This window comes from Sinohyriopsis cumingii, chromosome 15, assembly GCF_028554795.1.
Source record: "Sinohyriopsis cumingii isolate HCF-2022 chromosome 15, ASM2855479v2, whole genome shotgun sequence".
Taxonomy (NCBI): domain Eukaryota; kingdom Metazoa; phylum Mollusca; class Bivalvia; order Unionida; family Unionidae; genus Sinohyriopsis; species Sinohyriopsis cumingii.
In genome coordinates, this window is record NC_142975.1 from 142,899,682 (window position 1) to 142,918,595 (window position 18,914).

At 34.6% G+C, this 18,914-nt stretch overlaps 1 protein-coding gene across 4 annotated transcripts in view; it reads right to left on the minus strand.

Annotated features, from left to right (window-relative positions):
* Positions 1–4,329: 4,329 nt before the first annotated feature.
* LOC149782954 (ras-responsive element-binding protein 1-like) overlaps positions 4,330–18,914 on the minus strand; it is a 98,884-nt gene continuing 84,299 nt past the window's right edge. For 3 of the 4 annotated variants that reach the window (XM_089934511.1, XM_089934510.1, XM_089934508.1), the window contains 5 exons: positions 18,652–18,863; positions 16,601–17,345; positions 15,717–15,869; positions 12,061–12,254; positions 4,330–10,870 (listed from right to left, as the gene is read on the minus strand). In XM_089934511.1, the coding sequence (XP_089790637.1) occupies positions 10,676–10,870; positions 12,061–12,254; positions 15,717–15,869; positions 16,601–17,345; positions 18,652–18,863 (1,499 nt within the window). In that variant the 3' untranslated portion in view covers positions 4,330–10,675. The remainder of the gene's footprint in view (positions 10,871–12,060; positions 12,255–15,716; positions 15,870–16,600; positions 17,346–18,651; positions 18,864–18,914) is intronic. The other variant, XM_089934509.1, reaches the window with a different exon arrangement.

Sequence of the window (18,914 nt, forward strand, 5' to 3'; positions counted from 1 at the left end):
GAAAACAATTTTCTCCTATCTGTGACTTTGACCATCTACCTTTTCACCTTAAATCAATTGATGTTTTCCTTACTACAGGTGCAAACCATCCATAAAGTTTGGTCCAGGTATGTGATGTAGAAATAATGTTATTGTGCAGAGGCCATTTATCTTCTTTCAGTCAGTGACTTTGACCTCAAAATTGATAGGATTATTCCTTACCCACAAGTGCAAGCCATCCACAAAGTGCATTAAATGTTCATGCATGTACAGTCTCCTCCAGGACCCAGGCCAGGTAGTGATATTTAAAGCCACACTTGCATCTGGCAAAACCAGGTTGTGGGTCAGATTGGCCCATGGGCCATAGGTTGCACATTCCTGCTATAAATGGTGAACTCTGCTTTTGGGCACAAATAAAATCAGTTAACTGACTGATGGACAGACATAATGTAATATGAGATACCTTAAGGGGGGCACATAAAAAGGATAAAATCTATGATAAACAAAAGTAGTTCAAATGGCACATGATACACCTATCTCACAACATCCTGGATAAGGGATCAAGCCACCGACTTGCATTATCCTTTGTTGTGACCTTGACCTTGAGGCAGGGGTTATGACTGAATACAAGAGACACTGTCAAAAGATATAAAAGGCTAAAATTTAATTAAAAAATCTTAGTGTAAAAGTTGTATCTTTGCTGGATAGTGGTCACAGATTTGTATTTTTCCCTTGAGAAAATCTTACCATTGAGGCAGGGGGCAAGGTTATAATAAGCAACACATTGTCTAGTCATGATATATAAATGAGTCAAGTTTCATTAAAATGTCTCTAGTGGTTCAAACAAATCAAATTGGGACAAGAATACAAGTCATAAAATGACACTTTCCCTTGCTGTTACTTAGACCTCGAGGTTCTGGTATGTGGCACACTGCCAAGTTATGATACATACTTGGTGCAAGTTTCATGAAATTACACTTTCTTTGCTGTTACTTAGACCTTGAGGTTCTGGTAAATGGCACATTGACAAGTTATGATACATACTTGGGGCAAGTTTCATGAAATTACACTTGCAAAATGTTATGGACAAGACAACCAAATTATTTTAACAGATGGATGGAAAGTCAATACCACAACATGATGTGTTCAACCTAAGATGGGCATATATAAAACACACATATTTGGCAAGCAAGCTAAGATTTCTTCACAAGGCAGAACAAATGTCACAAGCTGACAATAGTGTATGGTGTTTTTGACAGTCTTTAAAAACTTTGTATCCATGGCTAAAATCTTTATTCAAAGTGGACATGGTTCTTCCATCTCTACCTACCTCTCTGTCAGGTCTGTTGAAATAAGAATTTCTCTAAAATAGATGGAGAGCAGGTTGTTAGTTTTGGAGCCTCTAGTTCTACATTTGGTCCCTTGCCATGACAAATAAAATTTGGGCCCTTGTCATGATAAATATAATTCTGGGTCCTTGCCATAATAAATATACTTTTGGGCCCTTGCCATGACAAATGTACTTTTGGGCCCTTGCCATGGCAAATTTACTTTTGGGCCCTTGCCATAATAAATATACGTTTGGGCCCTTGCCATGAAAAATGTACTTTTAGGCTCTTGCCATGACATATGTACCTTTGGGCCCTTGATTTGACAAATGTACTTTTGGACCCTTGTCACGACAAATCAAATTTGGGCCCTTGTCATGATAAATATACTTTTGGGCTCTTGTCTTGATAAATATAATTCTGGGCTCTTGTCATGATAAATATAATTTTGGGTCCTTGCCATAATAAATATACTTTTGGGCCCTTGCCATAATAAATATACTTTTGGGCCCTTGCCATGACAAATGTACTTTTGGGCCCTTGCCATGACAAATAAAAGTTGGGCCCTTGTCATGATAAATATACTTTTGGGCTCTTGTCATGATAAATATAATTTTGGGCCCTTGTCATGAGAAATATAATTTTGGGTCCTTGCCATAATAAATATACTTTTGGGCCCTTGCCATAATAAATATACTTTTGGGTCCTTGCCATGATAAATATACTTTTGGGCCCTTGCCATAATAAATATACTTTTGGGCCCTTGCCATGACAAATGTACTTTTGGGCCCTTGCCATGAGAAATGTACTTTTTGGTCCTTGATTTGACAAATGTACTTTTGGGCCCTTGCCATGACAAATAAAAGTTGGGCCCTTGTCATGATAAATATACTTTTGGGCTCTTGTCATGATAAATATAATTTTGGGCCCTTGTCATGATAAATATAATTTTGGGTCCTTCCCATGATAAATATAATTTTGGGTCCTTGCCATAATAAATATACTTTTGGGCCCTTGCCATAATAAATATACTTTTGGGTCCTTGCCATGACAAATATGCTTTTGGGCCCTTGCCATAATAAATATACTTTTGGGACCTTGCCATGACAAACGTACTTTTGGGCCCTTGCCATGACAAATAAAAGTTGGGCCCTTGTCATGATAAATATACTTTTGGGCTCTTGTCATGATAAATATAATTTTGGGCCCTTGTCATGATAAATATAATTTTGGGTCCTTGCCATAATAAATATACTTTTGGGCCCTTGCCATAATAAATATACTTTTGGGCCCTTGCCATGACAAATGTACTTTTGGGCCCTTGCCATGAGAAATGTACTTTTTGGCCCTTGATTTGACAAATGTACTTTTGGACCCTTGTCATGACAAATAAAATTTGGGCCCTTGTCATGATAAATATACTTTTGGGCTCGTCATGATAAATATAATTTTGGGCTCTTGTCATGATAAATATAATTTTGGGTCCTTGCCATAATAAATATACTTTTGGGCCCTTGCCATAATAAATATACCTTTGGGTCCTTGCCATAATAAATATACTTTTGGGCCCTTGCCATGACAAATGTACTTTTGGGCCCTTAATGTGACAAATCAAATTTGGGCCCTTGTCATGATAAATATACTTTTGGGCTCTTGTCATGATAAATATAATTTTGGGCTCTTGTCATGATAAATATAACTTTGGGCCCTTGCCATGAAAAATATAGTTTTGGATCCTTGCCATGACAAATGTTCTTTGGGAACTTGTCATGATAAATATACTTTTGGGCCCTTGCCATGATAAATATACTTTTGGGTTCTTGCCATATTAAATTTACTTTTGGGCCTTTGCCATGACAAATGTACTTTTGAACCCATGATTTGACAACTGTACTTTTGGACCATTGATGTGACAAATGTACTTTTGGACCCTTGACGTGATAAATGTACTTTTGGACCCTTGCTTTGACAAATGTACTTTTGGACCCTTGATGTGACAAATGTACTTTAGGTCCCTTGCTGTGACAAATGTGCTTTTGGACCCTTGCTGTGACAAATGTACTTTTGGACCCTTGATGTGATAAATGTACTTTTGGACCCTTGCTGTAACAAATGTACTTTTGGACCCTTGATGTGATAAATGTACTTTTGGACCCTTGCTGTGACAAATGTACTTTAGGTCCCTTGCTGTGACAAATGTACTTTTGGACCCTTGATGTGACAAATATACTTTTGGACCCTTGCTGTGACAAATGTACTTTTGGACCCTTGCTGTGACAAATGTACTTTTGGACCCTCAATGTGACAAATGTACTTTTGGACCCTTAATGTGACAAATGTACTTTTGCACCCTTGATGTGACAAATGTACTTTTGGACCCTTAATGTGACAAATGTACTTTTGGACCCTTGATGTGACAAATGTACTTTTGGACCCTTGCTGTGACAAATGTACTTTTTGACCCTTGATGTGACAAATATACTTTTGGACCCTTAATGTGACAAATTTTCTTTTGGACCCTTGCCATGACAAATGTATTTTTGGACTCTTGCCATGACAAATGTACTTTTGGACCCTTGATGTGACAAACATCCTTTAGGACCCTTGATGTGACAAATGTACTTTTGGACCCTTGATGTGACAAAAGTACCACTGAGCCAGCATTTCCCTTTACCCTCATTTGTGCAGAGACCTCCAAATTTTTAATTTGACCCTAGTTCTGACACAATAAGGATGTTATTTTACTCAATCTGGCCCCCCCCCCCCTTCAATACCAAAAGGTTTTTTAACTCATTCTTGTAAGCCCAGGTGATACACTGATTTGGGCCCTTCCCATGACAATTGTAAATCTGGCCCCTTGGCGTGACAGATATACATTTGTGCCCTTGCCATGACAAGTGTAAACTGGGCCCTTGCCATGACAGATGTACTTTTGGGTCCATGCCATGACAATGTACATTTGGGCCCTTGCCATCACAATTGTACATTTAATTCCAATAAAAAAAATAATACAACTAAGAAATTTCAACTGATAAGATCTTTATTATTGAACAGAACAGATCGTTGTATGTACCCAACCAAAACTAATTTTCACATGTTGAGAGAAAAAATTCAAAGCAGAAAACAAACAGAAAAAGTTACCAGAAAAATAAATGTACAATCAAAGGAGAAAAAAATTCATTGAAAATTAAAATACAAATTTCACTGGCTTAGTGATATGTGAAATCAGAGCAATTTAATTCATTTTCTCTATGATCTGAAATGGTGTGAATTTAAAATTGAGACAAATGTACCTGTTACAAGTTAAATACTGATTTCATTACAAAGCCTGGAATGAGGTAATTATATCACTTAATTACAGAAAATATTCCTTGATACTGTCTAAGATTACAACACAAATATAAGCATTTTTACTTCACTCCTGCAGACCTGCACTTTATGAACATCTGTTTAATGTTTAAAAATTTTTTAGACCCATATTCACAAAATTCTTAAACATAAGTACAGAAGGAAAAAAATATGAAAGTATCTGCAAAAATTTCCTAAATTAACCTTCCATTGTGGAAACGAAAATCTAAATGGAAATAAACTGTAATTTACAAAGTTACTGCATCCCATTCAGTTAGTCAAAGTTTTACATTTTGTGATCATAGTGTCAGTACTTTCTGATCCCATAGCATTTTGGATCATTACAAAAAAATTTTTGACACAAAGAACTTTAATTCATTCATGTTAATTAATGGGATTACACAACTGAAGATGCAAAGTTCAAGGACATAAACTGGGAGTGATCTGATATTCTGCAGGCAATTTAAAAAGAGAAAAAAATATAGCTGCATTTAGCACAATTACAAGTTTCTCAATGCTAATTTATCTTCCCCAGAATACCAGTATTTTGGAACAGATAGAAACTACCATACATCATGTCAGAATACACACAGCCCATCTAGATATCAAAGTACATCATGTCAGAATAAACACAGCCCATCTAGATATCAATTTACATCATGTCAGAATACACACAGCCTATCTAGATATCAAAGTACATCATGTCAGAATATACAAAGCAAATCTGGTCAATCATTCAGTAATGTAAATCTGAAACAAAATTTAAAAAATTCTTTAATAAAAATGACTTCCTTTCAAATATAATCGTGGTGTCAACTGTTCATAGGGATGAAAACTTTCAACTCCATCTCAATACCTTCAATACCAGATGTGCTGTTGTAGAACACAATCCATAAGCTGTGTAAACCTATATCACCCATCACATAATGAGCTGACGCACTCAAGTCAATACTATTAACATGATGACGACATTACCATGTCAACTGATATGTCTACATATGTTATCATTTTATACACCTTTCCTGACTACTCTCTAGCAGAAATAAAAGTTTATGTCCTGTACATTGCTGCCTTGCAAGCACATCAACAGTTTGACCCACTTGTAGTCAATAAATCTGTGTGGACAGTAAAAGGAAATATACTGTGTACATGTGCAATCACATCAAATCCTTCACCTGTGCTCCAGAATTCAAACTATGACTCATAATTCAAACAAAGCTATCTTCCTAACAATCCCAAAATAAACTAACAAATAAATAAATAAATACATGTACATTGCCTAAAGATGAGAAGGAAAAAAATAAACAAAAAAAAACCCCCTAAATGTTTGAACGCAAGTAAAACAATTCTCCATGTTTGCCAACATTTTGCACAACATACATGAAGCTGGAATCCAATCTTTTGTGCAAATTTTTTTTCCTGATAACCAACTAAATTGTTGGATTTACTGTTTATATTCGAGATCTTCAGTGTACACAGCTCTCTTTCATTATGATGCAGTAGTGCAGTGATATGAGTGAAACAAGTCCTAGTGAGAAATGTGAAATGTACAATACCGCAATATTTATAAAAATAATTAGTGTTTTGAAAAGGAATTAAAGATGTAACACTATACTTGTACACTATGCTTTCCTTCAACCCATATTGCTGTACACCAGAATGATTTAGATCATGGGTCCATAGTGGTACTGCATTATATCCAGAATCGTGTTCTAGTGAGAGCTTACAAAAATCATACTATTAAATAATAACAGCCACAAATATAAACTTGAACATGCCAGATATTTGCAAACAAGTTCTTAATATACAGACACATGCATATTTTAAGTTGATCTGATTTTTGTATTATACTTTCATACACTAGCTTTTTGTATGACGATTTAAAATTAGCAGACTCTCAGACTTACTGCCGTTTTATGTATTGCTGCCTAATTTCTATGATTTTTTTTAAGTATCTCTACTTCACCAGAAGCTAACTTATTTTTCAACCTAATCAATCATGTGGGGGGGGGGGGTTTTTCAATCTAACATGTTATGATTCTGCACAGATTTCAATGTCAAAGTTTAACTTTCTTCCACATTCATTCCATTTTAATCCCCAAAGATTTCAATGTCAAAGTTGAACTCTCTTCCATTTTAATCTCCACGAGCTCTAAATTTTTATGATCTTTTTGGGGGGTAAAGGGTGACAACCCCTGTTTTACCCACTGACAAGAAGAAAAAATCAGATCACCCCTCAAAAAATAAATCTTATGGTGCAATTTACCAAATAAGGTTACAAGTATTACCTACAAGATATCCGATATAAAAATTCATATTTGCAACTGACACATATCTAATATGTTGACAATGAAAATTTATCTGACTAGTTGTGTTAAAACAAAATTTAAAAAAAAAAACCAATAAAAAATAATTCATTAATTTAAGGAATCTGCCACTGACAGAAAGTTAGATCAATTTTTTTTCCAATGCATTTTCAAATGTTGAATTCCAACCCTGCCACTCATTGTTTACCAAACAAATTATGTATCCAAGAAGTATTAGGAATAAACAAGTGATTGGAAAAAAAACGTTTATTAAGTAAACATTTAATTTGAAAAAATGTATGTTCATTTAAAATTAAGTATTTACACTTTGAGAGAAAGGGTGAATAGCCAGAAATAAAATATAAACTCAAAATCAGCTCAATAGAAATTCACTTAATGGAACTGCATTTTCCGTTTTCATTAGTTCAAAAGTTTTCACACTATCTCTCATGCTGGTGTATTGAAAATAATCAATAAAAAAATTATCACAGGCGCTTATACATGTACGTTGAGGTGGGTAGTCTGGAAAGGACAAGAACACTGTCACTATGAACTATGTACATAACATGGAATGCTTTCAACCTTTATTAAATGTACACAAATGGAAATATTAAATTTTCAAACAAGATCAAGTAGGTCAGTTTTGCCACTTCAAATGATATTGACACCTTGGCTACCTTACATAACAAAATCAATATTCATTCAGATCCATGCAAAAAACCAAGGTTATAATTTTACAGCAGTCTAAAAAAACAGGCTGAAAATTACCCATCACAAGTATGCTAAAATAAAAAGAGGCATTCTTAATGTTTTCACAGCAACACAGAATAGTGTTTTATATGATATTTGCTCCAATTTTCAGGACTGTAAGTAAAGGTTGCATGTTTAGCATGACGTCCTAGCTACATTAACTATTTATATGGATATATCTCAATTTCTTTCCGCTTTTTCACTAGCAGAAAGATGAAAAAATGTTCATCCATTCAATAAGTTTGTGAATTTAATTTCTCCAAGAGTTTAATCGAAGTTAACAGTATTATTGACTCTTATTCGACTGCAACTGTTAATGTAATTTGCAAATCTCATACGACATTACCAAATATTATTGAAATCTCAAAGCAAAATTTTGAGGTGCAGGTTGGAAGTTTAAATAAACCTGAATAGAAGATAAATGTGGATTTGATTTGTTTTAAAAATACAATAATACAATATTTTCTCAATTCATATCATTTGCTATTAAAAGAGTGATTCCCAGATCACAACAACTACACGATTTTCTCCCTGAAATGTAGATCTCAATTCTATGCTTCTCTTTCACATACATTATTTCCAAGCAGATCTTGGAGAAAGATAATTACTTTGAAGAAACACAAGTTTAATTTTTCCTAGGGTTTACTGATATGTAATTGTATCTCATTCAACGATAATCTGTACAACTGTTACAAATCTCATTGAAAATAGATACAAAATATTCCTCAACTCTCACTTAAAACCAATAGTCAGAAATACAGAGATGGAAGCAGAAATGAACGTGCATCAATGATGTGAATTTGATATAATACTTTATTTTTCATTATATTAACTCATCACATTTACTATAATACTTTTTCCAAATCAAACATATTTACATTTTATAATTAACTGAACATTCATCTCAAACCGGGTACTATTTACTAAATTGCATTGTTTAAAGCACTAAAACAGTTCTATGCAGTTCTCAAAAAAATTACAGAAATGCTTGAAATACTATATTCCTTGCCATGGTGTGAATAATATTCCAATGCGTATTATTTAGGTGAGGTTTATATTATTCCTTCTGGGTCAATCTAATTATTGGTAATGCATCAAAACCGTTCCTCAGAGACTTTTTTGAAATTCTGCCAACATTGCAATTTGAAATTCTGCTCAAGTTTCTATGGGTACAAATTGATGAGAAAACGAGATTCACTCTATAAACAGAGACAGTCATGGCTCTGTAAAAATTACATGTATATCTGTTAGAAATCATATGTACTGTCCTTTTGATTATCTTATTTGGGCTTAAGGCAAAAGCAGAATGATCTAAATCTAATTCTGTTAATAAAAAAAAATGTTAAATTTAAAAAAAAATATTAATCACATTCTCTCACTGAAAATTACATACATCAGGTGACTTTTACTTAAATGATGTTCAAAAAAAATAATTTTTACACAATGACTGACTTCTTTCTGGAAAATATGAATTGATCAAACTTAAAAAAAAAAAAAAAAACAATATTCTGGTCTAAATCTTTTGAGCCTCCAGAATTTATTAAGTTGTCAAAATGTATTTACAGTTGTGATCCCACTGACTTCAGGAAATCCAACTATGAACTATACTTACATTCTTGAACATTCTATGATATATATTTGTACTATAGCCATCAATTCAAGTCAAAATTTCAATTTTTATATACAAGCAAACCACAAAGCAATGAAAATAAGAACAAAAGACTTGGTTTTAGCCACAAGTGTCCTTGATAAATAAATAAATAATTCTTATTTACAAATTGTGTATGTACATAACAAAATTATAATTCAGAGTATAGGAGCAACTGGAATGCTGACTGGTCGCTTGAAAAAAATGCATATTTACACATATATTTAGCATAAAAGAATAAAACACTTTTCAAAACGATATTTGCATATATCACTGAGCAAATTTATAACTACATTTAAACAGTGAAATGGAAGAGCAAAATGTGGAATGTTTTACACACTTTCAATCTGTATCCATGGAAATGGGACAAGTTCCAATAAAAAGCATTTTGAACACCAAAATGTTTTAGATTTTTGAAGTAATTTAAGTAAATTTCCATTAAAAAACCCAACAACATCTTTATGCTATATTTTGTTACAAATATTCCAATGACTTACACAATTTACTAGATCTCAAGTGAGTGTTGAATCCTTTGTCATGAAAACAGTAAAATAAATGTGAAGTGAGAATAACTGGGTGATATTTGTCTAATATTTTGGTCGTCTGTCTTCAAAAGGAACTGCACAAAAATATAAAAAAGCTCTCTTATATTATAAAGAGATTCCGTGACAAAATAAATCCCAATACAACTTCTTTAAATCTTCCTATTACAGACTCCTAATGTAACTTGACCTCAGCCAACACTGTGTAACAGCTGGCAATTTTACACACAAACCAACCTTAGAACTTCTTTACAGTGTTGCATCCAAAATTTGCCAGTTATATACAAAATATTCCTCCCCTATGTATTTATGATGGGAAAGGGTTACATCCACCAACACTCTGATAACCTTATTACAGTAATTTCAAACTACATTTTCTTCCTTCATGTTTAAATCTAGAAGGGGGTTGACATGATAGCAAACTGAAAATAAAAACACTCAGTCCTTGGATAAATTCTTCCAGTATTTAAGTTTTATTTAAATGAATACTTTCATATTAGGTAGTACGCATATGCTACATTTATCATAAAATATCTTCTTTTAAAAATATCTTCTCTTGTTTTTCAACAGTCATTAATCAGAAATCTAACTTTACAAGGAAATTGACCTCCTGAAATAAAATTTAAAAAAAAACTAAATATTTTTTCCAAACACTAGTCTGGTGCTGCAATGCATCCTCGGTTTTGTCAACTAATCTGGATGCAACACTGTATTGTGATTGTAAACAGAACATTCTAATTTTTAGGGCCATACAAGTCACAGATTTTAGGTCAATCAATTAGTCACACCAAGGACTTTAGCAGCAGAATCAGCTGAATCTAGAAGCTTGTCGATGGCCGAATTCTCTATACCTAGCAAATTCTGGAGAATATCAGAGTTCTCGGATTCAGTCTCATTTCTACGTGACACAGTGGCATTAGGAGGAGTGCTGGAACTCAAGTTGGAGCTGCCACTATACTTCTGTAAATCCTGTGAAAGAATCAAGAAAGGACTCTCCATAAAATCTTGTTAATTAATACCACAACTGGAACAATTTATCGCTAATATTAACATAAACAAGCAATCTTAAAGTCAACGTCTTTAAATGATTTTAATGGGTTTTGTTTGCCCAAGATCAATTAAACACAACTGTCATTGATTACAACTTGTGCAATAATGACCACACATAGAGTCCTGCAAATTTAGATAATACCTTATAATGCCTAAGATGTAGTAACAGGAGTAAGAACACAATGATTTGAAACAGTAAACAATTTAATTGTAATTTTTTCATTTAACTGTATACTAGACCTACATCCATGGTTCACCATATTAAATACCCCCACTTTTTATGGTAAGCCCCCTTTCCCATGACCCATGTGCCCTTCTCCAAAAAATGCAAGTAAAATGTCAGCTCAACAAAATATCTAAAAATGTCGATGCAATTGTACAGAATGCATATTATTTTTTCCTTGGGGTTTGGGTTTGGGGGGTTGGGATGGGGTCAAAGATCATATATGGGTGAATCTAGCTCATCATCAAATTTATTCATCAGTTTGATAATACAAGCTTATATTCCAAGTTGATCAAAATTAGTTCAGAATATGGTTTACAGAGTGGTAACAAGATAAGCCAGTCAGATGCAAAATTACTTCATTAATATGCATGGATCTCATGCATTGTCATCCTCATCCAAGATTTTGATGACAAAAACCCATACTGCAAGTCTGATCAAAAATCTGGATTCCAGTGTAGTAACAAGCTCAACCAATCAAATGCAAAATCACCTAATTTGTATGCATGGATTTTACTCATTTTCAAACTTAATATATACATATGTTCCGACATTGATCCTAAGCATATCAGAAATATGGCCTCCCTAGAAGTAAACAGATCAGTCAATCACATGCAAGATGATAGCAATTAACTGTGATACTACATTACCAATTTGCTTTATAGTTGGGAGTCATTACTGGTCATGTGCTTCAATGCTTTAAAGATCTGTTAATTTTAAAAACAAATTTGCAGATTGTACAGGATTACAAATTGAAATGAGCAAAGACTTTCGTGACCTGGAGAAAATGTGGGAAAATAATTCTAATATTATAATACAAGGACATCAGCTAAAGATTTGTTGGGGAGAAAGAGAGTAAAAAGGGAAATAATTCACACAGGCTGACCTGGAGAGACTGTTTGCTAGCCTGGTTGGCACTGGTAGTGGAACTGTTGCTGTGACTGACAGTGCTACCAAGGCTACTACTGCTTAGGCTGTTTTGTAACGTCTTGGACAAGGTGGCACTCAAAGGATTGTTCAAAGTCATGGAGCTCAATGGAAAGATGGCATTCCGACTTGGGGCACTTTTCACTCCCTTAACTGAAAGGAACAAACAATTACATAAACCACTCATGAATTATGTATCTGAGGTGTTATTTCTAATAAGCACAAGAAAACTAATAATGTATTTAAATCATGACTTTACCATCTACAGATTTAATCTAATGATTAACAGCTGAGAATACCTATCATATTTGGATTCAACTAGTGCTCTGATAGTTCAGTACAGTGGTCCCTCTATATGAAGCCCCTAAGTATGCTGCCGTCCATCATTATAAAGACCCCAAGTGCACTACTCTCTTATGACATGGCTGTGGTCAGTGACTCCATTAAATTTTCTGAACATTATTATATCACTGCTATTTGAATTATTTCATGCCATTTTTATTGATGGGTACAAAGAAAATTCACTGTATCGTGAATTCAGATCATTAAATATGCATTGTATACCTTTTTATTACACAGTTAATGGCATTTCTTTTCACTTACCACTGAACACAATTCAATATAACCACTTACCACTGAACACAATTCAATATAACCACTTACCACTGAACACAATTCAATATAACCACTTACCACTGAACACAATTCAATATAACCACTTACCACTGAACACAATTCAATATAACCACTTACCACTGAACACAATTCAATATAACCACTTACCACTGAACACAATTCAATATAAAAACTGCTGATTCTGTATCTTTCTAAAGACGTGTGTATGTGTATATGCATACAGAATCAAAGGGCATGTATATAAAATAAACTCTGTATCTATCTGTTTTGAAATAAATAAAGAAGGACTATTTTGTACACCATTATAATATTCACTCCACGTGCATGTCAAAATCATGATAAACCAGCTGCTTGCAACCAGTCTGCTAGTTTAATAATCAACCAGCTTGCAGACCAAAATACTTGGCAGCAAATGTAACCTGAATGCTCAATCATTGTCAAGAACACTTTATACAATCATATTACTTGTTAATAAATGTGTTACCTGGTGTGGCCATGCTATGCAAATGTTGGCTTGTTATTTGATGTGCAAAGATTGTGCAGTACAGTCATTTATATACCGTTTATACTTGCTTATAAGTTGAGTCAGATTATAAATAATATAGATCTTGATCTGCCACAGCATAATGCTCCTGGAGATCAGGGTCTATGTTGTTTGTTCTACTGATTACTCCTAATAAAATGCACAGACCAAGATCTGTCAGTGTATTATGCAAGGACAGATCTGGGTCTGTGCAGTTTGCATTTGGACTCCTCTTGTAAGTATATATGGCAATAAGATTGTTTGCTACTGAAAAGCAGGAAATATACATTGGATGGGTCTCACATTGCGGTCATGACTGAAATAAATTTGTACACTACTGTCCAAATCAAGATTTTATGTATTATCAAGCTTGTGGTCATGCTTATGAAATAACAATGAAAACGATGTTACTGTTAAATGTATAAATTCTGTCTAGTCAATTATCCACATCACATGCCAACTGACACACATAACACCATTACTGATCTCAGATTTGGTTTTCAAACCATTGTACTGCCCAATATATTCATGTGCCCTGAATGTTGACTTCACCATGGATGGGGTGGGTGGAGGGGAAAGATATGTAAGCCCAGCAACAAAAGTGACTGGGAATGCTTTTCTTTTCTGGAATATCACTCAGTATAAACTTCCCTTACTGATAAAGTTGGTAACGACTCCCAAGAACAGCAACATCAAGAGGGAGCATAATACATGCAATTTTCACACTAGTCCACAGCAAAATCTACTTCATTTTAAATCTGTCCATAACCATATCAAACAGCTTCAAGCGGCTACTTGTCTGCTAATTCTGACAAATGGCTGATTGGTAGGGGTCAGCAACTTTTTCCAAACATGCCATATTTGGTATGTATAACATGAACTCTGATTTTTTACTGAGCATTATAGTCTGTCTCTACATCCCGTTTGTTTTTACCCCCTACCGATTTAAAAAATGAGAAAGTTTAATGTGATAAAAAGTGCACAGAACTAAGTCAACTGAATCATTGATTTATAATTTCTAACCCGACTGTGACCAGAATGGCACTAATACTGGCATCCCCTGCACCACTTCATGCTTAACGGACTTTCCATACTAACATGGCGCCATATTGCGTACACTATAGGCTAGTTTACTTCCATCAGACAACATAATGACGTAGTTCATCCTGTTCGGTAACTGCTGAATAATTGCGTAAATTACATAACAGTGAGAATCTGGAATTATATCCCTCTGCATATATGAACATAGAAATTAAACCGCTTGTTAAATCTACATGAAAAGCAAATTTGTAGTTGTCATTCTTTTCCTTTGCTTGATTCGACATTGTAAATATCGGAAGCAGATGACTTATGTATGTAGATCTGTAGTCGTGATACACCCTTTTGCTGAAAATGGACTTGTCCAGAAACTGGAAATGGATCCGAGCATGTCCGTCTATTACACTGAAAACTTCCGTTAAGCATGAAACGCACTTAAGATGATGGTGTCTGGGCCACTCTACTCAGAGTCAAGTTAGAAACTATAAATCAATGAATGAATTGACTAAGTTCCTTGCACTTTTTATCACATTAAAGGTTTCCATTATTTAAATCAGTAGGGGGGTACAAACAAACGGGTTTGTATTATCAGACTATAGGTGAAAAACTTAGTTATGCACATGTGATATCGTTCATTTAAAAACCTTGATAATGTCGCTCTGTTGTTGTAATAAAATGACATTCCCCAATTTTGGACAGTATACAGATCATTATCTGTTACATGCCATTTAAATGGTTCATATAAAACAGTGCTCGACTGTTTCTGTTCTTTTCTGTCAGCATTAAATATTTGTATGTGGTTATGATGGGAAGCATGCCTCTCTTAGTGTACGAGTTTCTTACTTGCCTAATGTTGATATTTTGTCTCACTATATTCAGATTCAAGACTGAACACAAAATGCTACGTGAAAGTTCAGGCCCTGTAATATTTTAAGAGAAATAATACAAAGAACCATGTTTACTTTCAAAAGAAAAGTACGAGGTATAGAAATTGAACATCATAGGAACCAAAAAATGTTACAGCAAAAGAATTTTGTCATGTTAAAATCTTGTTTCCTCCAGGACAAGTAAGAAATGTAAAACTTTGTAAAGTCTGTATCTGTAAATATAAATGAAAGTGCCAGATTGTTTCCAATTCTTATTATATTTAACATGATTGGCATTTCAAGGCCAGAATAATAATATGAGTCAACTGAAAATCATTACAAAAAGGGAGACAATCATTTTATGCTTACCCTAGTTCCATTAAAAACTGAGAATCATTACAAAAAGGGAGACAATTCTTATGCTTACCATAGTTCCATTAAAAACTAGATAGTATTGATTCAATGAAGAAAAATGGGAAAAAAATAAAAAAAAGATAACGGCACCAAATACTACAAATTTTTTTTTTTTTTGGGGGGGGGGGTAATTAATACCTGATTCTTCAGCTGGAGTGGAGTCCTCATCATCACTAGGAGTGAAGCTGTCGACCCCTGCCAGTCCACCCACGTGTTTCTTCCTGTGTCGCATCATGCTGTGCTTTAGTGTGAACCGCTTCTGACAGATATCACACTCAAATGGACGCTCACCTAAACAGAGAGAGAAAAAAATGAGATGACAAGATAAGAGGATATTTTCAAATGGAATCTTTCTTAACCGAGGGTTTTAAGTAATTGTGGCGAAGTGCTGAAAGAATGTACTATTATTACAAAATTGCATTCATTGACCATTTTTAATACACTCATAGTCTGGACATGAATCAGCTGATGAAAAAAAAACCTGCATCTCAAGTCAATTTTAAAATTAATGAACTGCAGAGCAAAGAGTGGAATAATGAACAAATGATAATACATAGACATGAAAGCGTATGTCAATATCCAGTAAACTCCAGTTATTACAAAACCCAAGGGACTCCCAAAATCTTATTGTTATATACATATTTTGATATAACCAACATTATTAAAAAAACACAAGCAGTAGGCTCTGAAATATCTAATATTTCATTAAATCCAATTTAATAATTTACAGAGTTTACCGTATACATTTTGTTTTTTTTTCTTTCTGTAAAGCCCCATATATTTTTAACTGAGTTGTGATTTACAAACATGGCAAATAATTAGGCAACTGATAACAAATACCCATATTAAAATATTCATTATAAACATTATATCCCTTCTAAAATTTAGCAAAAAAAGATAGAACATTTAGGTTACTTGCAGTGGAATTTCTGTATGCAATTTTCAAAGCAACTTGGCATAACCCGTTGGAGTACACGTATGTCATGTGAAACTTCATCCAAGACAATCAGAGAATTACTAACCTGTATGAGATCTCATGTGCCGACGGAGATCCTGCAGGGACCAGAAGCGTTTAGGACAGAGAGAGCAGTAAACTTTTCTCTGCATGTAATCTGCAGACACAACCTCCATCTTGGTATCATCAAGCCCCTGACCTGGTATCTCCAGCACCGATCCCTGATCCAGCTTATTACAGTTATTCTCCACTACCTTGTCCATGTGTGATGCAAATATCTCAATGTTGTCCACCTTGTTCTTTTCACGCAGTATGGACCAGTCTGAGGCATGACTCTTTTCCTGGTGATCCAGACAGTCAAATCGAGTATCAAAAGAGGCATCACACAGGTAACATTTAAAAGGCAGATCAATGTTGTGTTCTTTCAGGTGACGAACCAGCATCTTCCTGGAGGGGAAAATCTCTCCACACTTCCAACAATCCACAATCTTATCCACATTATAGTTGTCTCTTTCTGGGTTGATATTTTTCTCTGCTGACCCGGTAAACATCTTTATGTAGCCCTCCATTGCAGGTGAGGGGGAGGAGGTACTCAAATTCTGGATACCAAGCAGTTCAACCTTGGGTGCGATGGGAATAACTTTGCTAACAGGGGAGGCTGGAAATTCAACAGCAACTGTGGCTGGCTCCACCTGCATCACATGAGGGGCTGCAACCTCTTGAGGTTCGAGTTTCGGGGGATCTTCTTTGTCTATCATACTGTCCTCTGTATTCTCTTCATTTTTGCTCTCATCTATGGTCAGGCTGTCATTCTGCAATAGAAAGGTAACTCCATGACTAAATATCTGTACATATTTAGTTAGGGCTGTTCCAGTAAAATATAGATTGGACCCATGGAAGGCACTTTTAATATAGAATAGTCACCCACAGATGCTTTAGAATATTATATTGTTTTCATATGACTCCTTTGGTTAATCTGAGTACCTGAGCATATATTTTTAAGAAAGTGCCTTCCCATAATACCATGCATGTTTAAATGGAACAGCCATTAGTAAAACTAGAATTCACTGTCACATTATACATGTGTGATTGAAACATGAATGCCAAGATCACATTTTCATCTAGCTGCTGTTTTCATCTGACGTATACCATTCAAATAGATACAACGTAACTTGCATTTTAACTGCCTCTATATATATAACATATGCAATAATTGAATATGGCAGTGTTGCATCTACATTTGTTTCTGTGTGGGTTAACTGGTCTATCACCTTGCAAAAAAGTGGGCCATGTATTGGTTAACGTAGTAAAAACATTCAAGTATTAAATGCCACACAAAATAGAATTAGAAGTAAAAATGTGTAAACGTGTTCATTGATCTGCAACTGAATACTTTAATTTTTTGAAGAAACTTTATGATAAGACACTGTGTTCTTTGCCAAAAATTGTGAAAAAAAGAGCTCTTGAGAAGTCACTAAGAAAAAAAAATAATCTGCCATTTTGGATGAGTTCCAAGTAACATTACAGTGTTAAAAATGCCCTTTTCTCACTATCCCATTCCTGAGAAACACCATCAGAGTTCTTTTTGAATACTTGGTCAATAACAGCTTTTGCTAAATTTCGGACTCGCACCTATTCACTGAGTTAGTCTCAAGTGAAGCCATGAGGTTGACACTTTACACTGTACTCATGTAGCACTTCAAGATCTCAAATCCAAAATGCAGCAGATGGAGAGTTCCAAAGAATTAACACCAAATGGATGGAGAGTTTCAAAGGATAACACCAAATGGATGGAGAATTCCAAAGGATAACACCAAATGGATGGAGAGTTCCAAAGGATAACACCAAATGGATGGAGAGTTCCAAAGGATAACACCAAATGCCAAATGAGGCAAGGTATAAGTTCTAACTTCCATGGAATGGTTTTCAGCCTGACCCATGACCCATGGATTATCAGCCTGATGCTGTACCAAATAAAAAAAATGAACACATTAGCAATTATACTTTGTGCAGCTACATGGTAAAAAAAAGACAAAAGATTTTTGTGCCAGACTGTCACAAACATGTGTTAATTATGCAAAATGTTGCTTTAGTATGGCAAGCCAGAGTAATACCTACATCACTTTCCTCGTCATCATCCTGGACATCGTCTGCACCATTTTCCTCATCTAGGTTAGGGGGATCTTCATCCATTTCCTCATACTCAGCACCATCTAAATTCTTCATGTCTGCAGGCAACATCTTCTCAATGTCTGCTATATTCTCTGGTAGATTCATGCCATTGTGTCGTTCCTTGTAGTGCTTTAGCAAGTTACCTGCAGATTCACAAGCTGTAATTATCAATAGTGTCTAATAGTTTACACATACAATTATTTATTCAT